General features: G+C 34.5%; 1 protein-coding gene across 1 annotated transcript; it reads right to left on the bottom strand.

Moving 5' to 3' along the window:
- On the bottom strand, positions 1 to 25,364 carry LOC141406574 (uncharacterized). Its single transcript, XM_073992306.1, has 3 exons — positions 25,121 to 25,364; positions 388 to 504; positions 1 to 329 (listed from the first exon to the last, which is right to left on the bottom strand). Exons 1-3 carry the CDS (start codon positions 25,247 to 25,249, stop codon positions 150 to 152), a joined length of 426 nt encoding a protein of 141 aa, XP_073848407.1. The 5' UTR covers positions 25,250 to 25,364; the 3' UTR covers positions 1 to 149.
- Between the last annotated feature and the right edge of the window lie 2,186 nt (positions 25,365 to 27,550).

The following is a 27,550-nucleotide window of genomic DNA, read 5'->3' as shown; positions in this document are numbered from 1 at the left end:
ATTTTTTTCTATTGGAGATGTACATATTGTTTTATTTTGTGTGTAGATTTTGTGTAAACATAATTTGCAAATATATATTGTGGGTTTTATTAGGAAGACGTTCTCTACTGCGATTTCTTTGCGAAGTAATATCAAGTATACATATGTGTTTATTTTACATCCCTCAATATCATAGCGTAACGCAACATAGCATCAATGTCGGCAGAAATCGAGGCTTCCGAAAGCAGAGAATGAGTTGATGTAGTATGAGTGAACACTTTCTCAGCATCGTATTCGGACCATTGGTTTCTTTTTGTCGCTTTATTAACCAAATCCAATTGTTTGTTAATCTGAAAGAAAAAAGTTCCAGTTATATTGTCGACAATAAAAAAGATTGAACAAAATTACTTTGGTGACCAAAAGAGGAGAGTTGTTACAATTAAAGAGCGCCGCCGAAAATTCGTAGATATTCGCTGGTTGTTTATCGATCATTTCGTGAAGCAGAACTCGTATAATTGCTCTTAACTATATGTTGAAATGTTGGAATTATCAAATAATTGTTAAAATATAAACTAGAGATTGCATTTGAAAATCAGTAAAAAAGGTTTCAACTCGGAAAATCCGACTGTAAGAATGTCTGCGCCACATTGGCCTCAATTTGACCTCGAATATACTATGCCTATATATTCGATGACCAATATGTTATACAAAATTAGGGCGGCCTAAAAAACGACAAAAAAATTCCTCCTAAATTAGTTCCATTGATCCAAAAACCGTATATATAACATTTTAATGCGATAAGTAAACGTTAAGCCGTGCCACCTAAGCGATCTTTGTTTCCATAGCAATTTGTATGAGGCCAAAGGTTCATTTTCATGAAAATTCTCTAAAGGCCACACTTAAGGTCCAATTGTTGAAAAAACGTTACCAGTTCTTTGTTGTGGCTAGAAAGCGAATTCTACAATTGTTTGTTCTTTTTTTTTGCCGCCCTAATGTACATATACAGTACACATTGACTTAGAAGCTCCGAACCTAGAGATTAGACTTGATAGACATGCATGCTCACTCATAACACTACTCGTTATTAAAACCAAGTAAAAACAATACAGGTCCAACAATATCGCTAAGGCCGGCCCCAATGACAGGTTTTTGAGGCAGAAATCATTTTTTCAAGTCAATCATTTAAACGAAACAATAACCGAAATCTGTTCTTATGACAAGTTTCTCTAAGATGTTTCGAAAACAAATTCGTTCGTATTACGCGACCAAACTGCTGTTATTGTAATAGCCCAGTCAAAATAGACAACAATTCTTACAAAACAAGTTAAAACAAAATAAACATAATTAGGAATTGATTGAAATATTTTGGTCATAAAATCCATGAAAGCCAATTTCATTATATATTAGCCGACCCGGTCCGCGTTGCTGGCCCTTTTCTTAAATCATCAATTATATTTTTCTTGCATCGCTAATTAGTCGGGATCACCGACGTACGCAGGGGGCCCCCCGTGCCCCCCCACCGAAATGTTTTGGTCGAACAAAATTTGTTAAGCTGCTGTAAATAGTTATTATATTTTATTCTCATAAAAATGTTTGTATTTTTGGAGATTTCAAATTAAAACTTATATTTTCTTAAGTTTCTGAAATGAAAATGTACATCATTAAAAGTTTTGTAAGAAAATATTTAAAAAATTTTTATTTGTATGCTGTTTTTGAGAGAAACTTGCAATGAAATCTGAATTACTTCATGTCATATCATTCCACTATCAAATGCGAATTCCTTAATGAATATACTCCAAGTTTATGTCATATTCGAACTATATAGAGCTCTCGAGGCTTAAAACTCATCCTGTAACAACAAAAATAACGAGTTCAGTTTTGTGGGAATGCACACTGGTCCCAACCTGCGACAAAAATCGATATCAGCAAATCTCTGCGACAATTTAGCAAGTTTTCTCTAAACATATTATGTTTTAGTATTCCAGCACTGTTTTTGTAATTTATAACACTATTTAACAAAACAATGCAGAAGAAGTTGGCATTTGCGTATAATCTCTTAGAAACTTTAAAAACATCAGTAAGGTTGTGACTTCTTACGCAAGTAACTCAAAATTGAAAGGATAAAATTATTTTTTTTCGAAATGGAAGTTTTAGTACAAGGTTTTCTAATTACTTTTACATTAAAAATTGTACACATTATTCGCATAAAATGTGCTGGAAATCACATTTTTATAATACTTTCTTGTGGGGTTTTTTCCAAGTCCTAAAAAAGGTTTTTGATCATTGAGAACTCCAAATGGCAAATTACAACCAATTCGGGCCGAAAATTTTGATAATATCTTCAAGATACCTGAAAACGGGAGGTATCGTAATATGAGAGCTATACCGAAACCTGGACCTAAGACCACAATGTTTGGCGCAGAAGGTTTTTGATCATTGAGAACTCCAAATGGCAAATTACAACTAACTCGGGCCCAAAATTTTGATAATATCTTCAAGATACCTGAAAACGGGAGGTATCGTAATATGAGAGCTATACCGAAACCTGGACCTAAGACCACATTTTTTGGCGCATAAGGTTTTTGACCATTGGGAACCCCAAATACCAAAGTACAGCCAATTAGGGCCGAAAATGTAGATAAAAGCTTCAAAATACCTAAAATCTGGTGGTACCGCTACATGGGGGCTATAGGAAAAACTGGACCCATATTGATGATGTTTTGGCTAAAGTATTTTTATACCCTCAGCCTTTAGGCTATGAAGGGTATATACTAGGGTGGGGCGATTTGTGTGGAAGCAAAAAAACCTTAATGAGCCCTTCGCGTTTCTGATTCCTGGGATTGAACTGAGCAAAAAAGTCCACTGGACCATATATCTACCGCGAAAATCGAGCCTCCCGATTTTGACTTTAAGTTTTTTATTGACGTTTTTTGGATATTTTGGCATATAACAGCCAAACCATTGGGATTTTCGATCCAACACAATGAAAAACATTGTAGCCAAGACAGTAATTGAAAACTCTCTAATACATCGCAAAAGCATTGGAACGCTCCTTCAGGCAGTTTTGGCCCTAAGAATGTGCAAACTTTTCGGAAAATGTCGATAAATGAAATTGTGCTACAAAATTTGACCCGAAAAATATTCAAGTGTTCTGATGCAAAATTATATCGTGTTGGGATCCATGGACAACGACAATGCCTTTATTTCGCTTGGGTCACTTCGTTTTATTTTTTTATAACGGTAAAAGTAGTGTAAATCTGGGTTTCTTACATTTTCAAATTTAAACGGGCATATCTTATTTTTTCCACAACGGATTTCTTTTGGTCCTTCTTCCTTTTAAAGGGGTGAATAATGTCTTTTGAATAAGCTATTATTGTTTTAAATCGGTTAACAAATGGCTAAGTTATAGTGGTTTATGTCTGAAAAACCCCACAAAAAACCTATAAAGGAATTTCTCATAATTTTCAAAATAATTATAGAACAAAACAAAAAAACATTATATTTTTGAAAATTATAAGAAATTCCTTTATAGGTTTTTTGTGGGGTTTTTCAGACATAAACCACTATAACTTAGCCATTTGTTAACCGATTTAAAACAATAATAGCTTATTCAAAAGACATTATTCACCCCTTTAAAAGGAAGAAGGACCAAAAGAAATCCGTTGTGGAAAAAATAAGATATGCCCGTTTAAATTTGAAAATGTAAGAAACCCAGATTTACACTACTTTTACCGTTATAAAAAAATAAAACGAAGTGACCCAAGCGAAATAAAGGCATTGTCGTTGTCCATGGATCCCAACACGATATAATTTTGCATCAGAACACTTGAATATTTTTCGGGTCAAATTTTGTAGCACAATTTCATTTATCGACATTTTCCGAAAAGTTTGCACATTCTTAGGGCCAAAACTGCCTGAAGGAGCGTTCCAATGCTTTTGCGATGTATTAGAGAGTTTTCAATTACTGTCTTGGCTACAATGTTTTTCTTTGTGTTGGATCGAAAATCCCAATGGTTTGGCTGTTATATGCCAAAATATTCAAAAAACGTCAATAAAAAACTTAAAGTCAAAATCGGGAGGCTCGATTTTCATCGTAGACATATGGTCCAGTAGACTTTTTTGCTCAGTTCAATCCCAGGAATCAGAAACGCGAAGGGCTCATTAAGGTTTTCAAATCGCCCCGGCCTAGTATATACACTTTCATACGGGCAAAATGTGCCTCATCGAAATAATGGTTTTAGACCCCAAGTATGTTTGGACGAAATGTGTTTCAGACAATTTGGAGTCGATTGAGCAATGTCCGTCCGTCTGTCTGTCTGTCTGTCTGTCTGGCTGGCTGGAGCGCACGATAACTCTCGAACGAATGAACCGATTCGGTTCAAATTTTGGCTTTCGTAATATTTTGCCCAAACTTAGTTTAAGTTCGAAGATGAGCTATATCGGTCCACTCCTTCCGGTACCTCCCCCACAAAAATTCGAAAATGTTCGGAAAATTTGTGCGCACGATAACTCTTGAAGGGAGTAACCGATATGGTCCATACTTTGCCCATCGTGGAGCGTGTACCAGACTTAGATCAGGTTTTAATATGGACTCAATTGGTCCACTCCGTCGGGTACCTCCCACACAAAAATTTGGAAAAGTTCAGTTTAGGACCATCTCTCGAATCGCTTTGATTTTTGCTTTAGCAACTTGTATTCACTGCCCTCCATACGACGGTATAAGTTTCCTCAGGGGCAAACCCATACTTCCTGAGAAAAGAGCCTGAAAGTTGCAAAAAACCCCTATGACACCGTGTGAGGAGGTTGGAGGGCAAAATAACTCTCGAACAGGTCTGCCGATTCGGTCAAAGTTTGGTCTTAGTAATATTTTGTCCAAACATAGTTTAAGTTCGAAGATAAGTCATATCGGTCCACTCCTTCAGGTACCTCCCCCACAAAAGTTCAAAAATGTTCGGTAAAATTGTGCGTACGATAACTCTTGAAGAGAGTGGCCGAATTGGACCATACTTTACACATCTTAATATATCTACCAGATATAGATCAGGTTCAAATATGGACTATATTTGTCCACTCCATCCGGTACCTCCCACACAAAATTTCGGATACATGTTCACTTTAAGACCTGCTTTCGAATCACTTTGATTTTTGTTGAAGCAACTTGCATTCGCTGCCTCAATTGCGATGGTAAAAGTTGTTTCAGGGGCAAGTCCATACTTCTTGAGCAAACATCCATTCTTTTTAGTATCTCCTCCGCAAAACTTTTGATCTCTAATCCTAATCAACATTTTTGTCAGTTCAAACGCCCAAAATTCCCTAAATACATGCATTTTTTTGGGAAAAAATTGTTTCAATATACACAGGCTGAGGGTATATCTCTGTCGGCCAAGCCGACTGATACTTTTTTACTTGTTTTACTTATTTTTAGCATATACTGAAAAAATCAGATTGATCCGACGATTATCAATATTTTTGTCGCACCTTCCCATACTAGTGGGACCACTGTGGAATGGAAGTATATGAAAAAATGTCTATTGGATACAATGTATGAAGGGTCGGTCCTTCGTGGACTACATCTTGAAAGCGAATTAGAAATTTGTTTTACTGCCATCGCCAACATTTTGTTATTCTATTTTAGACAAATTTGCTGCTAAACAGTATGAGAAAATAATGAAGACAAATGAATTTTTGTGCGTGACTTGTTTTTTTTCCTTATCATCACCGACGTTTAATTGTAGCCTCAGACTTTAAGGTTACGAGATTATATACACTAGAATACGATGCAAATAGGTCTCATCAAAATAATGATTTTAGACTCCACATAAATATGTTTGGAGATGATGGAAGTACTTACCACCGTCCATCCGTCTGTATCTCTGTTTGTCTGGCAGGTTGGAACTCATGATAACTGTCGAACGGATCAACCGATTTGGTCCAAGTTATGGATCTCGTAATGTTTTGTCCCAATTAAATTTAAGTCATATCGGTACCTCCGCCATAAAAGTTCAACAATTTTCAATAAAATGGTCGAAGGGACTAACCGATTCGGTCTAAAATCGAACCTAATATGGACTATCTCGGTCCACTCGAAAAATTACTTCCAAAAGTACTTCAAGTTCCAATAGAATATGTTTGGACAACATCTTCAGGTCACTCATACAAGTCTAACATAACTGCAGTTTAAAGACTGTTCGAGGATCCTTTGGACATTTTGTAGTCTTGTTTACAGCGATATCCTATTTTTCGTGGACAAGTTCATGCTTCCTGACAAAGCTCTCAATGCTACGGTGACCAACTAAAATAGCTTATGGGCGCGGTAACTATCCAGAGGAGTGTCTCTCAAAATAAGATTCATTTCTAAAATGAATTAGCTTATTATTAGCAAATAATTAAGTGGGGTTCAATAAGGATCGATTGTTATTTGTCAAAACTATATAGAACTAAGTCCATCAAAGTGTTTGTCATCGAGTCCAAAAACTTCTAATCGTACAATTAAAAAAAAAATATAATGCTTCTTTTTTAACATTATATTAAAAGTAAAAAAAAATCCTGAATCATAGTACGGTTACACTATAGTTTTATGCCGGGTTAACCCACTTCGAGAGGATTTATTTGACGTTTGCGTAATGGAATTGACATTTGAAATCCAAACCCACTTGGTTAATCCGGTTAAGTATAACAGGGGTATCAGACTGTATCTCTTCTGGTAAATAACACTATGCAGCATTTTTAAGGTAATCTTATGCAAACAATTTGAAGTGAGGATTTTTTGAAAGTACAGACCCAAAGTACAAAAGCCCTAGTTGCGTTTTGTTGAGTCAGATCTAGCTTGGATTTTATGGCCCCCGCTAAACATTGTTAATTATCGACTTTTTAAAGCAACACGGGGATATGTCCCTGAAACCAATGCAAATCTTCTTCTGACCTCTGACGCAAATTTGTAGATAAGGGTCAGAATAAAATACTTGGACAAATATTGAACTGGAAAAAACTACAATTATTACCTCAAATTTTATAATATTTCTAAAAATTATATAATTTGTATAGATTTCGCACCATATCTCCAAAACCGTTAATTTTTTCTTAATGTTTTCATTAGGAAACATGGCAACGAAAACGGCAGCCGATATTCTTAAAAATTAGGCTAAGATCCTAAATATTATGAATTCTTTCTATTGAATTTATATACTTTGTACCAATATTTCATATAAAATTCGAAAAATCGAACATGTAGAATGGAATATGTGCCAAAATGTTCCTGTCCATCGGACAAACATTTACGGAAATATTAGCTTTCGAAGGGAAACATTTATTGTGTTCTGTAAGTAGAATATAATCTAAAAGCGTCTTTTCCTCGAAGTGGCACTTTTGAAAGCGGTGTCCACTGTAGCTCGAAAATGGATGCTCCGGTCTTTATATGTTTTTTGGGACTATTATACACATAAACCATGTGCTTAACCGAGAGAGTCTTTAAAAAACTGCTGACGGAGTCCGTTTTTTTTAAACCGAAATTTTGATTTCAACTGTTCAAAATTTTCAAAAATTGATTTTTTTAATTCCGTTTCGTTAATGGACACGATTATTAGGTTCGTAATGATCCCACAAAAATATATGCAGATCGGTTTATTCTTTTTCGAACTACAGAGGGTACCGCAAACTGCTTTAGTAAAACAGTGCTTTATAGGCGGGCATCAGAAAGATTATACAAAAAAAAGTTAGAAGGTAACTCAAGGTTTAATAGATTTCTTATAAAAAATGCATGAAAATGGCTTTTCTGATACTTATACGTGGCCATAACCCCTTAAAATAGCTCAACGTAACGCTACACAACATTTGAATTTTTCAAGATTTTTGGCCAAGTTGGGCCCCCCCCGAAATCCTGCGTACGTCCCTGGTCGGGATCTGCAAGTGACTATAAAGAAAAAATCTTCCGAAATGTAGGTGTCGATATGCAATTTTAATATACCGCCAAAAAGCTGATGACTTGAGGCATACATTTATTTCATAACTGGAAGTGTTTTTCTGAAATCTAAAGGTGAATTGCTTCTTAAATCCTCAAGAATCGATCTAAAGCTTCTAGGTAATTTTTTATGTGGCATCGTACATTCGTTCCAGATGATAACTTCTATTTAATATTGCATGTGTGCCCTTCATTCAAATAAATGTCCAGTGGCAACTTAAGCGCCGACTGTGTCGTCCTTCCAACTTCTAATCTAAACACTTGCTTTCCAATAAGACATCATCTGAAAAATTACATCAAAATCGGCCTAGAAGTTTTGGAGATATAACATATTTAAAAAAAAAGGCATGATCGGACCTTTAGGTCCCAAATAAGGACCTTGGGTGGGAGACACAACTACCATTAGATTTACAAAAACAGCGTTTAAAAAAATAGGGCCAAGGAGAGGTACCCCTCCGAAATTCAACAAAATATATAGCCTCTTTTCAGAAGGGGTCACCCCTGTACATTCTTTGAAATTTTAAAGAAAATCGGTTAAGTACTTTTGGATTTATAACTTATTTAAAAAAGTGGGTGTGGTGGGGTCTTTATGCCCCAAATGAGTACCTTGGGTCGGAGATACAACCACCATTGCCTCGCAAATGAATTTTCTCTCCGATACGTTCGTCAATTTTGTTAAAATAGCGTTTTTAAAAAATAGGGCATAGGGGAGGTACCCCGCCACCTCCGAAATGCAAAAAAATATATAGCCTATTTTCACCACCCGTGTTCCCTGTACATTCTCTGAAATTTTCAAGCAGGTTAAGTAGTTTTTAGTCTATACGGAACATACAAACATACTACACATTGCCTTTTATATATAAGATTTGCTATCTAATTTTATACTAAATTCCGTTACATATTCCGTGTGTCATTAATATTGGATTAAATACGTGTTTGGTGGATCAAATACATAAAATCGGTCGAACATATACATGAGAAATGTTGCCAATTTCTTTCATATTCCATTTCCAAAGAATTTAAAATTCCGTACTATATCAACGATTTTTGGTATGAAGGATAAAGGCATGTTTATATTATAGCTTTTTGCTGAGTTAACCTTCGTTTTGAAGATTTATTTGAAATATAAGCAATGGAATTGACATTTGAAACCCAGTGGGTTTTTAAAATCCGTTTATATATAAACGTACTATAAGAAAAAATTCCTCAGTACGAATCTGTTTGCGGGCCTATTTTTGGTTGTTGCGACAATCTGCAGAAGTAAACTGAAGGGAACAGTCCTTCTAACCCAATCCACTTCTAATAATTCTAACAATATGCGTTCAAATGTTGTTATTGTTCTGATCAGGTATTTAATCAAGAAATTCAGTTAAGCCAATTAAGTTCGAAGAAAGATCTCCGACTCATAATATCACCGACAATTGTCGGTAACTCAAAAATTGAGTTAGAGAATCGCTCTACTGATATCCCAATGGTTGTTGTTCCGCCTTATTTCTATCTTAATTGTACGATTAGATGTTTATGAACTCGATGATATTTAAAACCTTCCAAGGACTATGACTTCTGTCGGCACAGCGGAGGTAAACTTATGAAAATTCATAACTTTTGTTTTCTCGAACACAAGTAAAAAATATCAGTCGGGTTTGCCGTCAGCCTGTGTAAGTTGAGACTTTTATCTATAGACAGATCGAATACGGGCTTCATATCCAAAATCTTTGTCCTATAAATTGTGTTGTCAGGGAGTTTCAGAATTTTGTGGCTTTTTTGGACGTATAAACTTTCCGACAAAAATATCGAAACATTTGGGCATAAAACTTCAAGATTGTGAGTGTTGCGACTAAATGCTTTTGCTGAGCTCATAAGTTTGACTTCGATAAGAGCGCAAAAGTTTTGCACTTTTGTGGAGAATATACCTGAAAGAATGGTCCATTTTGGAAGTGGACCTAATTTTGGAAGTCATTCTTTTGATAGTTATGGTGTCAAGCCGTTATTTTAGTTGATCATTGTAAGATTTAGAGCTTTTGAACCGTTATGTCAGGAAGCATTTACTTACCACGAAAAATAGAATATCGCTGTAACCAAGACCGCAAGCAGTAGCATTGGTCAAAATGTCCAAAGGATTCTCGAACAGCCCAAAAAATGCACTTATGTTGAAATTTTGTGAAGGATGTTGTCGCATATAGCCCCTCTTGGTACTTGATATACATATCGCTCATTTACTCAAAGAGTGGCATAACTCAACAAATGCACTTTCTGCGTTAGCAATTTCTATTTTTTCTACGACTTCTACTTTATCTTGTGTCAAATTTTCATGCTGATATCTCTAAAACTCGACGAGTTACAGCTGATTTACTACGAGTTTCGCATAGTTCAACACAAAAGTTTTTGGAGTTTATGAAGCAATAAAACACTTCAAATCATCTGGCTAGGTGTTTGAAAAATATGGTGCACGTAGTTATTTTGTTTTTTATATAATATTCTTTTTAAGTTGGGAAGTCAAATTTCAATCGCCAACTTAACAAGCATTTTTCTCGAAACTCGATTTTTTGAAATGTGCCACTCTTTGAGTAAATGAGCGATATATACTTCCGGAAGTAATTTTAGGATGTTCAAAGTTTCGGTGAAATCGGATATTGAAATTTTGTGTGCGAGGTACCTGAAGGAGTGAACCTATATAATCCATATTCGAACCTAATCTATGTCTCGAAGAAATCGATTTGGACCTTCGAGAGTTATTGTGCGCACCATTTTCACGAAATATTTTGTAGTCTTGTGGGAAAAAGGAATGAGCCAATAATACTTAAAGTTCGATTGATCCGTTCGAGAGTTCTCATGCGCTCGAGCCAGACAGAAGAACGAACTGGGCTAAATCGACGCCAAATTATTTGAAGCGGCTTTTGTCGAAAGATATGAGAAGTAAAAGGTCATTATTTCGATGAGGTACATTTTTATCGTTAGCCTAAAGGCCGAAATTACAGCAGATTTTAATACCATTTAACTAATGTTTGAGCATTAATTTCGGTTGCTTTCAGCTAATGGTAGGAAAAAAATTCTGGTGGGTATGCTATTTAGCAGATATTATCACTTTATGACGCACAACAATAAATTTTTCTCCAGTAAATAAATAATACAAAAATTAAGGTAGTAAAACAGTTTTCTAATTGGTTTTAGAGATATACTCCACGGAAAACACTTGATAAACAATAATAAACTCATCATTTTTTGAATACAGAATGAGTTTAAAGCCTCAAGACCTTTATATTCATTATAGAATTACTCGACCCTTTATTATTTTATAATGAAATTACTTGAGATAAAGAAGTAATTCTGATTTTACTGGAAGTTTTCTCAAAAAGAGTATTCAAACAAAAATTTTTTTAAATATTTCTTAGACAACTTGTTCATACAGTACATTTTTAGTACATAACCTTCAGAATAATCTACCTTTTCTTTTCAAAATTCCAAAAATAAAAATTATTTTAGAGAAAAAACGTAATAATTTGTTAAAGTAGCTCAAACAAATGTAGTCGACCAAATCCCTGGCTCGGGTGCTTGTAGACTGTCCACTAGATTGTGGCAGGGATGCTCATGGCTGTAGCAACCACGTAGGTACTACAACAATATCCTGTTGTGCTGATGCACCGGAAACACCTTTGGCACGTTTTAATATTTTCCACTGCGTAGCACTCACATTTGCATACCACGCTGGCGCCGCATACCTTACCACAGACCTGCTATTGCTTTATAAGAGGTCAATAATGCCAAGAAAAGTATCGATACTGTCAGCGGAAGTATAAAGACACATCCTTTTTGTCGCCGAATCTGAATCTAATCAAATACACAGAAATGTGGCAGGGACGTACGCAGGATTTCATTTCGGGGGTCCCAACTTGACCAAAAATCATGAAAATTGAAAATGGAGTGTAGGGTTACGTATAGCTTTCTTAAGGTTTTGCTGTTGATTTTATATGAAATATTGACACAAAGTATAAAAATTCAGTAGAGAAAGATCACAATATTTAGGATACAATTTTAACTTTTTACAGAGTATGAACTATAAGTTAAATATAAGATATTTAGAATTGAAATTGAAACCACGATTGGTATAGTCGCCATATAAAAGTTGCGCCCCGTTTTCAGTATTTTGGACCTATATGATTAAAAAATATAGGTCAACGTTTTGGTATATCCCAGAATTTTAAAAGTACAGAGAATTGCTATTATTTCTTTCAGTATTTCAAAGCTCTTAATCTAATTTTTAGAATATCAGCTGTAATACAGATTTTGGGATTCCTTTTTGTGAAAGAGCCTCCATGCAGAAAGTGGTTAAAATATATCCACGTTTTAATCCAATCCCTACTTAACTATATTCGCGAGTAGGGCGAATTGAGTTATACAGAAGTTATAGGGTATAGGGGTATAGTTCGACCGGAACATAACGCCTCATTTTTTTAATTACATATCGAAATACGCATACGACTTCTATAAATTAATTACCTTTAAAAAGAAGAATAACACGAATCTGCGAGCACAGATTGGACTTCTATATCTAGCTATTGTGTCGATAACCTAAGAATAAACTATTCTTTAATGCCATAAAAACACCAAATTTGATTAATTAAAAACTTTAGAAATTTAAAAACGGACAATACAGACTACGATTCATAGACTCCAAATCCTTCTCAGAGTACTGTTTGAGACTACAAAACTCATGTTTGGACTAAGCGCCAGCATGGTCGATCATATATCTCAGAAACCAATTGGCAAACTCTAGCTAAGTCGTGACAAAATAATATAAGTCGAAAATTTTCATGATTGTTGTTCCGGCTGCATTCTTTACTTTTGGTATAATGTTAAAGAACGCCTTAACTAACTTTAATTGAAAGGTGCTTACACTTGGGAAGTTTTTGCAGTTTCTGAAACTACAATGTTCATAGATGAGAAAAATCCAAAAACAAGAAAAAAATTTTTTGTTTTTTTTTCTCATCTATGAATAGTTACTGCGCCCACAAGCCATTTTAGTTGGTCTCCTTAGTATTTAGAGCTTTGAAGCATGGACTTTCCCCCTCAAAATTTGATATCGCAGTAAACAAGACTACAAATGTCAAAAAAGTCAAAAGGATCAGTCTTAAGCTGCACTTATGTTGAATTTTGAGAGGGACGAACTTGTTGTACATTTGGAAAAAAAAAATTATTTGAAGAACTGGACCGATATAATCAATTTTGGGTTCGATATATTTCTGGAAGAAATACTGCGATGTGCAAAGTTCAGATCGAATCGATTACTACCATTTTAGCGAAATTTTTTTCTTTACGAGATCCAAAACTTTGATCAAATCGGTTGATCCGTTCGAAAGTAATCATGCGCTCCAGCCTGCCAGAAAACTGAGATACAGACGGACGGGCTGTCCGTCCAAACATATCGCTCATTTACTCAAAGAGTGGCATAACTCAAAACGGGTTTTTTGAGTTAGCAATTTCTATTTTTTCTACGACTTCTATTTTATCTTGTGTCAAATTTTCATGTTGATACCTCTAAAAATCAACGAGTTACTTGTTTTCTGGGAGTTTGGCATAAATCAACAAAAAGGTTTTTTGAGGTTATAAAGCACTAAAACAATTCGAATCATGCTTGATCTTGCACAGAAATTTAGCACGAATATCTGGCAAGATCTGTACAAAAGATGATCCCAATAGTTATTTTGTTTTTTGTGTATTAACCTTTTTAAGTTGGGAAGTCAAATTTCATTCCGCAACTTAAAACGCGTTTTTCTCGAAACTTGATTTTTTGAAATATAAGTGAGCGATATGTGCAATTATAGGGAAAAAATGCAAGTGAGTATGCTACATATAGCAGATTTTAGCAGTTTTTGACGAACACAAATTCATTTTTCTTCATAATTTTCTCCTCTAGTTTAGCAACAAGTAAAAAAAATGTTGGTGAACGCAGCGAAACAAATTTCTAATTGGCTTTCAAAACATAGTCCACGAAGAACGCTTCATACATTTTGTCCCATAGACATTTTTCATGCACTTCCATTCCCACAATACTGAATTATTCTGGATTCAGGATGAGTGTAAAGCCTCGAGACCTCAATATAGCTTGAATAAGACATAACAAATATGGAGTATATTCATTACAGAATTCGTATTTAATACTGCAACGCAGTATCTTGTTCCAAAGTTGTCGTGCACTCCAGCCACTACACATGTGACCGTAGGGGTTTTACAGTTTCGACCAATTTTTTCAGGACCTCTAAACAATCAGTTTCAACAAAAATCAAAACTATTCGAGAGCAGATCTTAAACTGCACCTATCCGAAGTTTTGTGTGGGAGGTATCCGAATGAATGGACCGATACAGTCCATATTTGGGCCTCATATACGTCTGGTAGAAATTTCACCATGTGCAAAGTATGGACGAAATCGGTTACTCCCTTCAAGAGTTACAGTGCGCACAAATTTTTCGAACTTTTGTGGCGGAGGTGCCTGAAGAAATAGACCGAGATTGCCCATCTTCGAACTTAAACTAAGTTTGGACAAAATATTGCGAAAGCCAAATCGGTTGATCCGTTCGAGAGTTATCGTGCGCGCCAGCCAGACAGACAGACTCCAAATTGTCTGAAACACATTTCGTCCAAACATACTTGGGGTCTAAATTCATTATTTCGATGAGACACATTTTGCCCGTATGAAAGTGTATACATATACCCTCGTTTGCATAAATGCTGAGGGTATAAAAAGTATGGACCAAATGGGTTAATTTCATCGAGAGATCCGGGCAATGATGCGCACCATTTTTGCGAAAAATTTTGAACTTTTGTGCATCAATATTTTTAAACTTGATCTAAATTTGAACAAATATTAAGAGGACAACATTTTTGACCAATTTGTTACCATTTTAGGAGTTTATTCGTTTACCGAGGGCTGGTATTTTGACGTTTTTAGCTGCATTTTCAATCCGAATTATCTATAAATTGACATTTAGGGTTCCTATGGATGCATTAACTTACCAAAAATTTGGGTATTGGTCAATGTTTTGCAATAGCCCCATATAACGGTACCGCCCATTTCAGGTATTTTAAATTTTTAAGCTAACCGAATTAAATAACATTAGGTATATAGGGTTCCCACATTAGGTATTTAGGGTGTCCACCTAAAGTTTTGGACATTAGTACTTCCTAAACAGAAAGACAAAATATCATCAAATTCGGTCCAGCCGTTTGGGAGGAGTCCAACACCGTGAGAGGAGAATTCCCGCTATCGTTAAGATATATAAATAGAAAGACAGATATATTACTAGAATTTACACGGAGAACCCAAACAACGGGCCAGCAACTCGGACCCGGGTAAGCTACTATATATATTGTTACGAATGTAACTGCTAGACTTAAGTAAATTTAGATGAATTTCTTTTAATTTAAGAATTTGAATTTTAACGTAAATTTTTGTCAAGCATTTAGTTTATTTGTATCAGTTCTGCAACAACAACTATGACTGCAATCATGAAATTGCTGCTTAGTCTTGATTTGCACTCTTTTCTTAGATAAATTGTTTTTGTACTCTCTCTCTCTCTCTTACTCTCAACTATTGACTATTCCATTATGCTTCTACATTTCTAAGTCATTGTTGACACTGGCGCATTGATGCGTTGTTTACATTAATTCGTCTGTTTGTATACGAGTATGTGTGTATGTGCATCTGGAACTCGTTTGAACCAGTGTTCGAAAAGAAACAGTACACTAAAATAACGTACCGAACCAGGTACGGTATCACTAAAAAATATTTTAGTGTACCGTACCGGTACGCAACCACTAAAAAATATTTTAGCGTACCGTACCGGAGCACAACGAAAATCGTAGTGAACCGCAGTCGGTACACTAAAAAATCGTAGCGTACCGCAGTCGGTACACTAAAATATCGTAGTGTACCACTGGTCGGTTCACTAAAAAAATAACGTACCGGTAATGTACCACACATGTGTTTTTTTTAATTATGAGGAAATATGAATTGTTATATGCTTTCTTGGGAAAGAAGGCAAGTATAATAAATAAAATTCAATATTGTATAAATAAATTACATTTTAATCGTTTATAAATATTGAGAAATTTACTAGAAAATATAATGTTGTTAAAAAAATCGTGAATTATAAAATCATTTACATGAATGAGTAAAGAATAATTTTACTATTTTGATGTCATTAGCATTTTTTGGAAAAAGATTATTCTGAAAAATTTAATATTTGCTATACAATCCACATTAATATTACCAGTACCAACAAAAAATTCTATTTTGTTTGTAGCGAACAGTACTGTTCATCACTAAGGTTTTTTTTTTCCAAGCTATGTTTATTTACACATTTAAAAGTATTTGTAGCCAAATTACAAATTTTAATATGAATTTTTCAATATGGAATGTATTTATCATAACACCAGTATGAGGTTACTAATTGACGTCATAAGGATGTTTAAAATCCCCTCGTGTAAAATCATTATTATTGGCGGCACCAATAACAGAAAATCTATTCATAGCAAGGTAATGTGGACGATCAACGAGAATTTTGCCTGTTACTTTGTGGTACTACTGAAAAGGACGAAGCAGTAAAAATTCGTAGTTCGTATTGTTGGAACAATGAAAATAATATACATACATATCTGTAATGTAACATACATGTGTTTTTATGAATTATGAGAAAATGTAAAATTTTTAATGGTTTTTTGTTTTATTATGGAAGACTATATAAATTGACCCCATAATTGTGTTATATACATATGTATATCCAAAATATTTGTATAAAGTAATAAGGCACGTGTTGGTGTCACATTGATGTTTTTTGGGCCAAACAAACAGTGGAAAAAACACCGATATAGCGCGCCAAAACTGAAAAAATCACATACGCCGATTTAAAAATTATTGGTGCAGTATTGATCTAAGGTGTCCACAGAATCTAACGACAGTTAAAATAATTTGTTTACATCAGCCAAAGCGGAATAACGGTTTATTTTTTGTTCACAATTTATGGACTGGTTTTTATAATATATTTTAGTAGTAAATTTGCGATCGTCGTATGCAGTCTTCCTACAAAGTAATTTTAAAGGTTTTCGTGAAGACAGGTGAGTAAAAAATATTTTATATAATATGTTATTTATTGTAATTCGGATTTTACACATATGTAAATCACGTGACATCCGCTTTTCTTTCAAATTCTGTACTTTGTTAAAGCTATTTAGTAGGGAGTGTCGCGGGATGGCGCATAGATTTTTTATTTTATTTTTAGTACATATAGTTCTTACCAAATTTGTAAAGTTTTAGCTGCAACAAAGTGCAGCAACATATTTTATAATTGTTTTTATTATTATTTTCTATCTAAAACAAGTAAAAAAGTATCAGTCGGCTTTGCCGACAGAGGTATACCCTCAGCATGTGTATATTGAAACAATTTTTTCCCAAAATACGTATTATTTAGGGGGTTTTAAAAAATTTGGGCGTTTGAACCGACAAAAACGTTGATTAGGATTAAAGATCAAAAGTTTTGCGGAGGAGATACTAAAAGGAATGGATCGACATTGACCGTTATGGAAGTGGATCTCCAGCCACAACATATGGTGTCATAGGGGGTTTTTACACTCTTCGGGCTGTTTGCTCAAGAAGTATGGAATTGTCCCTAAAAAACTTTTAATATCGTAATTGAGGCAGCGAATGCAAGTTGCTTCAACAAAAATCAAAGTGATTCGATATCAGGTCTTAAAGTGAACTTGTCTGAAAATTTTTGTGTGGGAGGTACCGGATGCAGTGGACAAATATAGTCCATATTTGAACCTGATCTATATCTGGTAGATATATTAGGATGTGTAAAGTATAGACCAATTCGGCCACTCCCTTCAAGAGTTACCGTACGAACAATTTTTCCGAACATTTTTGAACTTTTGTGGGGAAGGTACCCGAAGGAGTGGATCGATATGGCTTATCTTCAAACTTAAACTATGTTTGGATAAAATATTACTAAGGCCATATTTTGGACCGAATCGGCAGATCCGTTCGAGAGTTATCTTGCGCTCCAACCACGGAGTTTTTCTGCAACTTTCATGCTATTTTCTCAGGAAGTATGGACTTGCCCCTGATGAAACTTGTATCGTCGTATGTAGGGCAGTGAATACAAGTTGCTGAAACAAAAATCAATGCGATTCGAGAGATGGCCCTAAACTGAACTTTTCCAAAATTTTGTGTGGGAGGTACCCGAAGGAGTGGACCTATTGAGACCATATTGGAACCTCATATTACTCTGGTAGAAAGTTTACGCTATACAAAGTATGCACCAAATCGGTCATTCCCTTCAAGAGTTATCGTGCGCACAAACTTTCCGAACATTTTCGAACTTTTTTGGGGGAGGTATCGGAAGGAGTGGGTCGATGTAGCTCATCTTCGAACTTAAACTAAGTTTGGGCAAAATATTACGAAAGCCAAAATTTGAACCGATTCGGTTCATCCGTTCGAGAGTTATCGTGCGCTCCAGCCAGCAGGACAGACAGACAGACGGACAGACAGACGGACGGACATGGCTAGATCGACTCCAAATTGTCTGAAACACATTTGGTCCAAACATACTTGGGGTCTAAAACCATTATTTCGATGAGGCACATTTTCATCGTATCAAAGTGTATATACCCTCCTTAGCCTAAAGGCTGAGGGTATAATTAGCAAAATTCGGGCGGTACATTTCTATCGGGGTCATATCAAAACATGAACCTGTGCAGACAATTCTCCGTCGGAATATTTTATACTCCCAACGTAGACTAAATGCCAAGTTTCAACTAATTCGGTTGGATAACGTGGCTACAACCTTCAAAATAATCAATATCGGCGGAACCGTTCTATGGGGGCTATATAAAAACGTGGACCTGTACCGAAAATTCTTATAGGAATGCATGTATAACCCCAACGGACACTAGATACCAAATCTAAGCCATTTCGGTGGGATAATGCGGTAGAAATCTTTAAAATACCGAAAATCGGCAGGTACCGTTATATGGGTAAAAGTAGAAATTTACTAAATATATTAATAAATGAAGTACACTTGTCAATCTATAGCTGTTCTTATCTAAATTATGGACAAACGTAAACGTATTCTACCAGCAGAAAGTTTGAGTTTTTGAGGCATTATTCTCATATTCTTACCATGGCAGAACTACCAGGTAGTGGTATCACACCAGCTGATCGAATATGAAAAGTAAAATCACTTTATAAAAAGATTATGTTTGTTGTAATTTCCCCAACAACATAAAGAAAGTTTTGATATAACATATTCAAATTTTTACGATGACACTACCTGTGTAATTGTGCCATGATTCTTACCATTTTTTTGTTACCTATTACAAACGGATTTTATGTTTTATGCAATTTTATTTTAATTAATTCAAACATATCAACATTAAAACTTCAACAGAATAAACATATTAAAATTTTAAAATATATTAGCTGGAGACTCAATCTTTAGTGATCCGACTGTGGCTGTTTTGTTTGTTCATGTGGATTGGACAACAAACATAACCTTTCTATGAATTGACTTTTGCCGCAAATAAACATCCTTATGACACCAACATATTAACGTTATTCTTTTCCATTCATAGAAATGGTTTTATGATACATGCATTATCACCCTTTTTACTTGTAAAAACTGTATAATTATTTAACTAGGGAACAAATAATATTTAAAAAGCAGTGTTTTAATATGTACATTGACTACAAGGACCCTAATGAGCTCATAATAAAATTTTCTCAAAGCGAGTAAATAGAAATACATACATTAATAATATGGATTTTAAACCTAATACTATAATAGAGGGTGGTTCACTAAAACTTCTTATAGAATTTATTAAAATATGTATTGGTTGGAAATTTTAGCTAATTTCATATTTTACACTAATTTTCTCAAAATTCGTATACCGACCGAATTTACCACATTCGTGCATTTAATTTATATAATCTTGAATTTTAGTTACTATTCTTGCCCTTATTCTCAAAAACATCAAACATATAATTTTTCATCACAATTTACAAAAAACACACGTGCGGTACATTACCGGTACGTTATGTTTTAGTGAACCGACCGGTGGTACACTACGATAATCGTACTGTACCACAGTCGGTTCACTAAAAAATCGTAGCGTACCGCAGTCGGTACACTAAAAATCGTTGTGTACCGCAGTCGGTACAGTAAGATTTTCGTTGTGCTCCGGTACAGTATCACTAAAATATTTTTTAGTGTTTGTGTACCGGTACGGTACATTATCGTAGCGTACCTATCCACCTTGGTACGGTACAGAACGGTACGGTACGATTCCATAGTGTTTATTTTCGAACACTGGTTTGAACATTGTAGAACCTCCCGGATGAAGGGTGCTGGAACAGTCTATGCATACGCAAACGGATATAAATACGGGTGTGTAGCGAGCGGGAAGTTAGTTGTTAATAAACCGTAAAGAAGTAACCTGAATAGAGTAAAGCTTTGTGCTTACTGTAGAGATAGCTGTGTGCTTGTAGAGAAATAAAGTCCTGCGTAAATAACTGAAGTAAATAACGTCAAAAACGCATTGTAGAATCGTAATCCAAAACTAACCCTGTTTTATTTGGTACAAATCGTATCGGGGAATAAAACAACGTCTACACGGGATTAAGTTCAAACCCTAATTCCGTAACAATATATATCCGCTGAAAAAGTTGCTGCACGGAAAGAGATTTCTAAAAGCCTGTTGAAAAAATTATATTAATAAAACAATTTATTTGGTATTTTTAATAGTTTGCCTTCTAGTGGTTTATTATGTTGTTGTATAGTTCGGCTATAACCAATGCCAAAAAGAAGTTTAAAACTAAATAAATTACAACAACAAATTAAAAATCTCTTACACGAAGAAGATGTGAAACTCACACATACAAATACACTCAAATTAAAAAACTTCAGTCACTACTACAACAAAATATCGATATGAAAATGGACAACAAAAACTAATGGTTTGTTAATACAACAACAGAAGACATTGAGTGGTTATTCTCATTCAAACCATTGGTGCTCGCTTCCTTACGGTAGCGTAAAAACAATGCAATGGGGAGAGTGTCTTACCACTACTAATACACCAACTATTCTGAGCACCCCTGATTCAAACCATCAACGACAAGGAGAAAAAAGAAATCGCGAGAATCAATCTAGTTCAGTGTTCACCAGCAACAACAAATTCAACCGCTGCGTTTGTGTTGGGCACACACACGAGATTATTTCTCGCTCTCTTGATAAACAGCGTGTGTGTGTGTAATCAATGGTGAGCAAAACAGAATTTAAGAGAATATAAGAGAATTTAATATTTGTCGTTTTTCATGATTTTTCCAAATTGTTTTTTAATTGTGAAAACACAATTTTAATCTAAAATCGTGGATGAAATTATTTATTAAACAATAATTACAAAAAATATTTAAACGTCTGAGTTTTCCTGAATTATTAGAAGTAAGAGTATTTTACAGCAGCCACTAGTGGATGCCCGTGCACACGGCTGGTTAATTCATTGCTGAAACAAAGAGTAACGTTGGTGAGAGTAACGTTGAAACTCACCACAATTGAGATTGTGTGTGTTCACACAGACACGGCTCGCGAGCCCAGTGGTGATTAACACTGATCTAGTTTCTCTCATAGACGAACAGATGAAGAAAACAACCCTTGATGCAAAAGATAAATTAATAGTCAGCACAGTGGGACGATGCAAAACGTTTTTGAAAGAAAATGATATACTTATAATGAGTGCCGACAAAGGAGCAAAACTGTGGTAATGCTCAAAAGTGAATATCAAATGAAAATGGCAACAAAAGTGGGAGATCTGTGCATTTACAGAAGACTGAAAAATGATCCAACATCTAACTTACAGAACAAAAATAATGCAATAGTGGAAAACTTATACCACCTTAATATTATCAACGAGACAGAAAAGGGTAAACTCCTTAATAAAGCTTCGATACCTCCGAGATTGAACGGGTTACCTAAAATACATAAGGAAGGTAATCCCCTCCGACCAATTTGCTCCACCATAAATTCCCCTAGAATTGGCCTTTGCAAATATGTAGTCAACATTCTAAAACAAATTACTAAACATGCAATATATAACATTAAAGACGGGAAGGAATTTAGGGACAAAATCAAAAACCATTCACATTGATCCGGACGAAATGCTTATCTCATTTGATGTGGTATCCCTTTTCTCTAGCATTCAAGTGAATTTAGCGCTGATCACGATAGAAGATAAGTGGGACGACCTACAGTCTTTCACATCAATACCTAAAGATCTTTATATGGATATATTGACGCTTTGTACTAAGCATTCTAGATATTTCATATATGACAATAAATTCTACAAACAAAACAAAGGTGTGCCGGTAGGATTGCCTGCATCTCCAGTGTTGGCAGACATTGTAATGGAAAAATGATTTGACTCAACAATAGATAAAATGCACACAAAGCCAAAAATCCTTACCAAATATGTTGATGATATATTTGCAGTCATCAAGAAACCAACATTAATTTGTACACATACGTACAGAGTTGCGCATATCAAAAGCAACAAATCCAGGATTACGTTGAACTCAGTTTTTGGATCCGTTACAATTTTTTTAAAATGTAATATTTTGTATCCATTTGTTCTTTGTTACGTACAGAGAGCTTTCAACAAGTTGTTTCTGTACTTTGTAGTTGGATGGGATAACGACAACAACAATATTGACTGATTCCTGAGAATGGGGAGTGCAAAAAAAATCAAAAACGGAATATTATTTAAAAAAATGTTGTGTTATCGGTATTAATCAGCTGTACTTTTGACTTAAGTTTGTTTTTTCGGGGCATGTTAGTGTCATTTTGGGAAGAATTTGCATTTGTTATCCTACCAGGGTTGCCATTTCCTACCACTTTTCCCATGGTCTGGGGAAAATTTTCTAAATTTTTTCCTTATATAAAAATTTAAATTGTAAATATTTATTCGGAAATTGATATAATATCAACTGTCCTTATGTTTGCTCTATAATAAAAAAGTTAAACAAGCGAACATTGGTAAACACAATACATCCTGGTGTAAACCTCTTGAGACCTAAAAACGTTGGGGAAACTTTAAAAATAGGAACTTCCAAGATTTAGTTGGGGTCAAGATTAATTCGCAGAAGAAGTTTTGAAAACAATTTGAAAAGTTATACACTGAATAAAAAACCATAGTCATACCCAAAGGAAGACAATTTATGAAACACTGGTAGAAAATACAATGTTTTTTTATGGATGTATTGTGTTTACCAATGTTCGGTTGTTTAATTTTCTGATACTAATCCACTTTCTGAATGAATATTTTACAATTTAAATGTTTATACAAGTAAAAAAGCGTTAAGTTCGACCGGGCCGAACTTGTTATACCTTCCACCATAAAATATTCTGAACTAAAAAGGGATAATTATTTTCTTTCCTGCCCACAATTTTAGGCGGAGATATTTTGTGACCACTGATACAAAATTGCAAGTAGTTTTTTTTAAATGTAATATAAAAATCGGGATGTACCGTTATAGCCCCCATATAACAAAACATGTTAAAATAATATACCCTCCATACTATGGTGGAGGGTATAAAAATGCAATAGTGGGATGTACGCCACTAATCAATAGGCTTCTTTCTCTGTAAGACCCTCATCAACCCCCAAAATTTTGTGAGAATCCGATCAAAATTCCGACCTGTAGTGTGATTGGGCAAAAAATGGAAAAAGGGATGCATTGCCGACTATTGCGATATATCTATTGTTTGAACGCCTATGACAACCTACTTTACATCATTTTAAAGATGGGATTTTCTACTCACATAGACTTTGCTTTTGGAAGGTCCCCAACCAAAGTTGTTATATTAGTCATTATTATTAAAATCGCAAAAATGAAAACTTGTATTCTATTAGCTGCTATTGCGATATCTCCGTTGTTTGACCACCTACGACAACCTACATCGTTGCAAAGGTGATATTTCATTAGCAGATTTTGCTTTTGATATTCCCCACATAGAAGCGGAGATATTCGCTTTGAAATAAAACGTTGATTTTTTCTCCAAGTAAGTTTTTTGCCCATTGCGATCCTTGAATATTATCCGACTATCACCAAAATCAATAGGCTTCTTCCCCTACGGTACCTTCATCTACACCCAAAATTTGGTGACGATTGGATTAAAATTGCCACCTGTAGCGTGATTACAAGGTTTAGATGTACAGACGGACGGACGGACACACACATAACCAGATCGTCTCAGCTCGTCGAGACATTCATTTTGGTATATATAAGTATGGGTCTACGACCATTATTTCGATGCGTTACAAACTTTTTGGCCAAAACCAACTTATAATACCCTCCCACATAGTGGTATAGGGTATAATAAGGGGAAAAATTAGATTTGAGGGTATTATGATATTTTCCCCAGACCAACCCTGTTAGGATAACAAATGCAAATTGTTCGTTAAATGACTCTACACGCCCTAAAAAACAAATTTAAGTCAAAAGTACAGCTAATTAAAACCGATACCACTAAAATGTGTAATAATATTCCGTTGTTGCTTTTCTTTTGCACTCCCCATTCTCAAGGATCAGTCAATATTTTTGTTGTCCTTATCCCATCCAACTACAAAGTACAGAAACATCTTGTTGAAAGCTCTCTGTACGTAACAAAGAAAAACTGGACACAAAATATTAAAATTTAAAAAAATTTTAACGGATCTAAAAATAGAGTTCATAAGTAATCCTGGATTTGTTGCTTTTGATATGCGCAACGCTGTATGTATGTATGCTTCAAAGATGTACGTTAAAATAAAAGCTTAAAAATAGCGATTTGGTGTAAACTATGAATCAGATTTATGTCGAATGGTCAGATATTTTAATAATATTAAAGTTCAATTGCAAATATCTTATTTAAAAACGATTTTCTGTGGTAATTATAAAAGTAAAATAAATACCTACATTTGTATGTATGTACATAACTGCAATGGAAGACTGGATGCAGTAGATGCAGTAACTTAATTTGTTTCTATGCTTTACACGGCTATGTGGTGGTGTTTCTCATATTTTCAAAACATGCTCAAAATGTATAATCCTAATGTCAATGTTTTCGTTTGTCTAAATTTATTTTGATATTACGCACCTCTGGATGACGGCATAAATAACTGCAATTTACACGGTATAAATGTTTTCTGCTAGATCCAACTGAAGTGTAATGTTTCACTGATTCTTGGCTCCAATTATTCTGACGATACGATTTTGGTAAATCCATTATAAAAGTTTTATGATTTGATGTTATTGTAATAAAAAGAGGCAAAACTGACAATAAAATATTACAGCTATACCCAAATCACGACGCGACGTACAAAAATATTCTGCTCCCTACCACAACAACGCTCAAATACGTTGTTAATTATTTAAAACACTAAACAGCGACAAAACGTATTTAAAATTTACAATTCATAGACACCAATAATTTTGATTTACAATAAATTATATTTGGAGGCAATATGTAAATTAGTGCGTGTTGCGAGTGTGTTATTCAAAACAACAACAAAATGCATGTATTTCAAATTTGAAGTACATGTATTTTCTTTTTGTTTTGAATAACGCACTAATTTAGGTTTTACCTTTATGTTTTTTACTTTGTTTTCAAACACACAAAATATATAAATACAAAGCACATTATAAGTTCTGTCGTAGTTGACAATATTCAACTTTAAAGTTTATACGCTCGACGTATTTCGGGAGTATTCGTTAGAATACATGTGTTCTACTGTCGTTTATTTTTTATACGCATAACGTATTTGGGTAACTTTAATTCAAATACATTATTTAAATCTAGTTTTGAATAACGCAACACGCAGTTAATTAGGCAATGGCCTAAAATAAGTTTTCAGAATTTAAGGCCCATACCTATATACGGTATGCTTTACACGGCTATGTGGTGGTGTTTCTCATATTTGCAAAACATGCTCAAAATGTATAATCCTAATGTCAATGTTTTCGTTTGTCTAAATTTATTTTGATATTACGTACCTCTGGATGACGGCATAAATAACTGCAATTTTTACTGTATAAATGTTTGTGCTAGATGCAACTGAAGTGTAATGTTTCACCGATTCTTGGCTCCAATTATTCTGACGATACGATTTTGGTAAATCCATCGATGTTATTGTAATAAAAAGAGGCAAAACTGACAATAAGATATTACAGCTATACCCAAATCACGACGCGACGTACAAAAATATTCTGCTCCCTACCACAACAACGCTCAAATACGTTGTTAATTATTTAAAACACTAAACAGCGACAAAACTTATTTAAAATTTACAATTCATAGACACCAATTATTGTGATTTACAATAAATTATATTTGGAAGCAATATGTAAATTAGTGCGTGTTGCGAGTGTGTTATTCAAAACAACAACAAAATGCATGTATTTCAAATTTGAAGTACATGTATTTTCTTTTTGTTTTGAATAACGCACTAATTTAGGTTTTACCTTTATGTTTTTTACTTTGTTTTCAAAAGTCCATATTTACATTAGGCAATTTTCCTTGCGGCAATTGTCAGTTTGATGGAGAGAGAGGTGAGGCATATGCTAACCCCATGGTAGAACAAATACAAGGTAAAGTTAATACTACAACAAATACAACTCGAACAACAACAACAAAGGAATTTGTTTTTGTTTGTAACGTTACTGCCAGTTGTATTTGTAAACAAAACAAGGAAATGTCTATAAATTATTGGAATTTAAAAAACTAATAATTTTTCACATTTGGTTGAATATTTTGGAAAACATGAATCGTTACATTTTCAATTTTTATGTTTCCAGATCATTCCACTAAATGCATAAATCCTCGCAAAAAGTAGAATTCTTGCAGAAAAGTTTGGGGTCGCTAGAAATTCATAGGAAAAGGAGAAGCTGTTTCAATGTTTTTGTTTTAGAAATCAAAGAAGCACATGTTTATTAGGGCTTTATTTTTTTAAATTTTAACAAAATACCTCACATATTAACAAACGTTGTATCGCCTCTACAAGCGGGGATTTACTGCGCGGCTTATCGTTCGAACTTGGAGGAGTTTACATATCATTGATATGAAGAAGTCTTTCTGGGAAATGGTTTTTTCCGAATGATACTTTTTTTCTCAAAAAATATATGTCCCTAATGTACATCGAAATAGAAATAAATGTATAAAATGTCATATGAAATTTGACACTAACGTTACAACCCAGTTCAGTCAGCTGTGTATTGCTGCTACCTTTTCTTATTCTACCATGTGGTAACCCTTTGCCTCTCAACACCCTCTCTCACCTACAAACTGACAATTGCCGCAAGTAAAGTTGCCTAATGTAAATATGGACAAACACAAAATATATAAATGCAAAACACATTATACGTTCTGTCAAAGTTGACAATATTCAACTTTAAAGTTTATGCGCTCGACGTATTTCGGGAGTATTCGTTAGAATACATGTGTTCTACTGTCGTTTATTTTTTATACGCACAACGTATTTGGGTACCCCCCATACCATTGCTATCGCAAACGATTCGTTTTCGAATGTTT

Source organism: Musca autumnalis, unplaced genomic scaffold, assembly GCF_047663935.1.
Source record: "Musca autumnalis isolate F117 unplaced genomic scaffold, ASM4766393v1 scaffold_1, whole genome shotgun sequence".
In the NCBI taxonomy this organism is placed as follows: domain Eukaryota; kingdom Metazoa; phylum Arthropoda; class Insecta; order Diptera; family Muscidae; genus Musca; species Musca autumnalis.
This window is presented reverse-complemented; position numbering and strand designations above follow the sequence as displayed.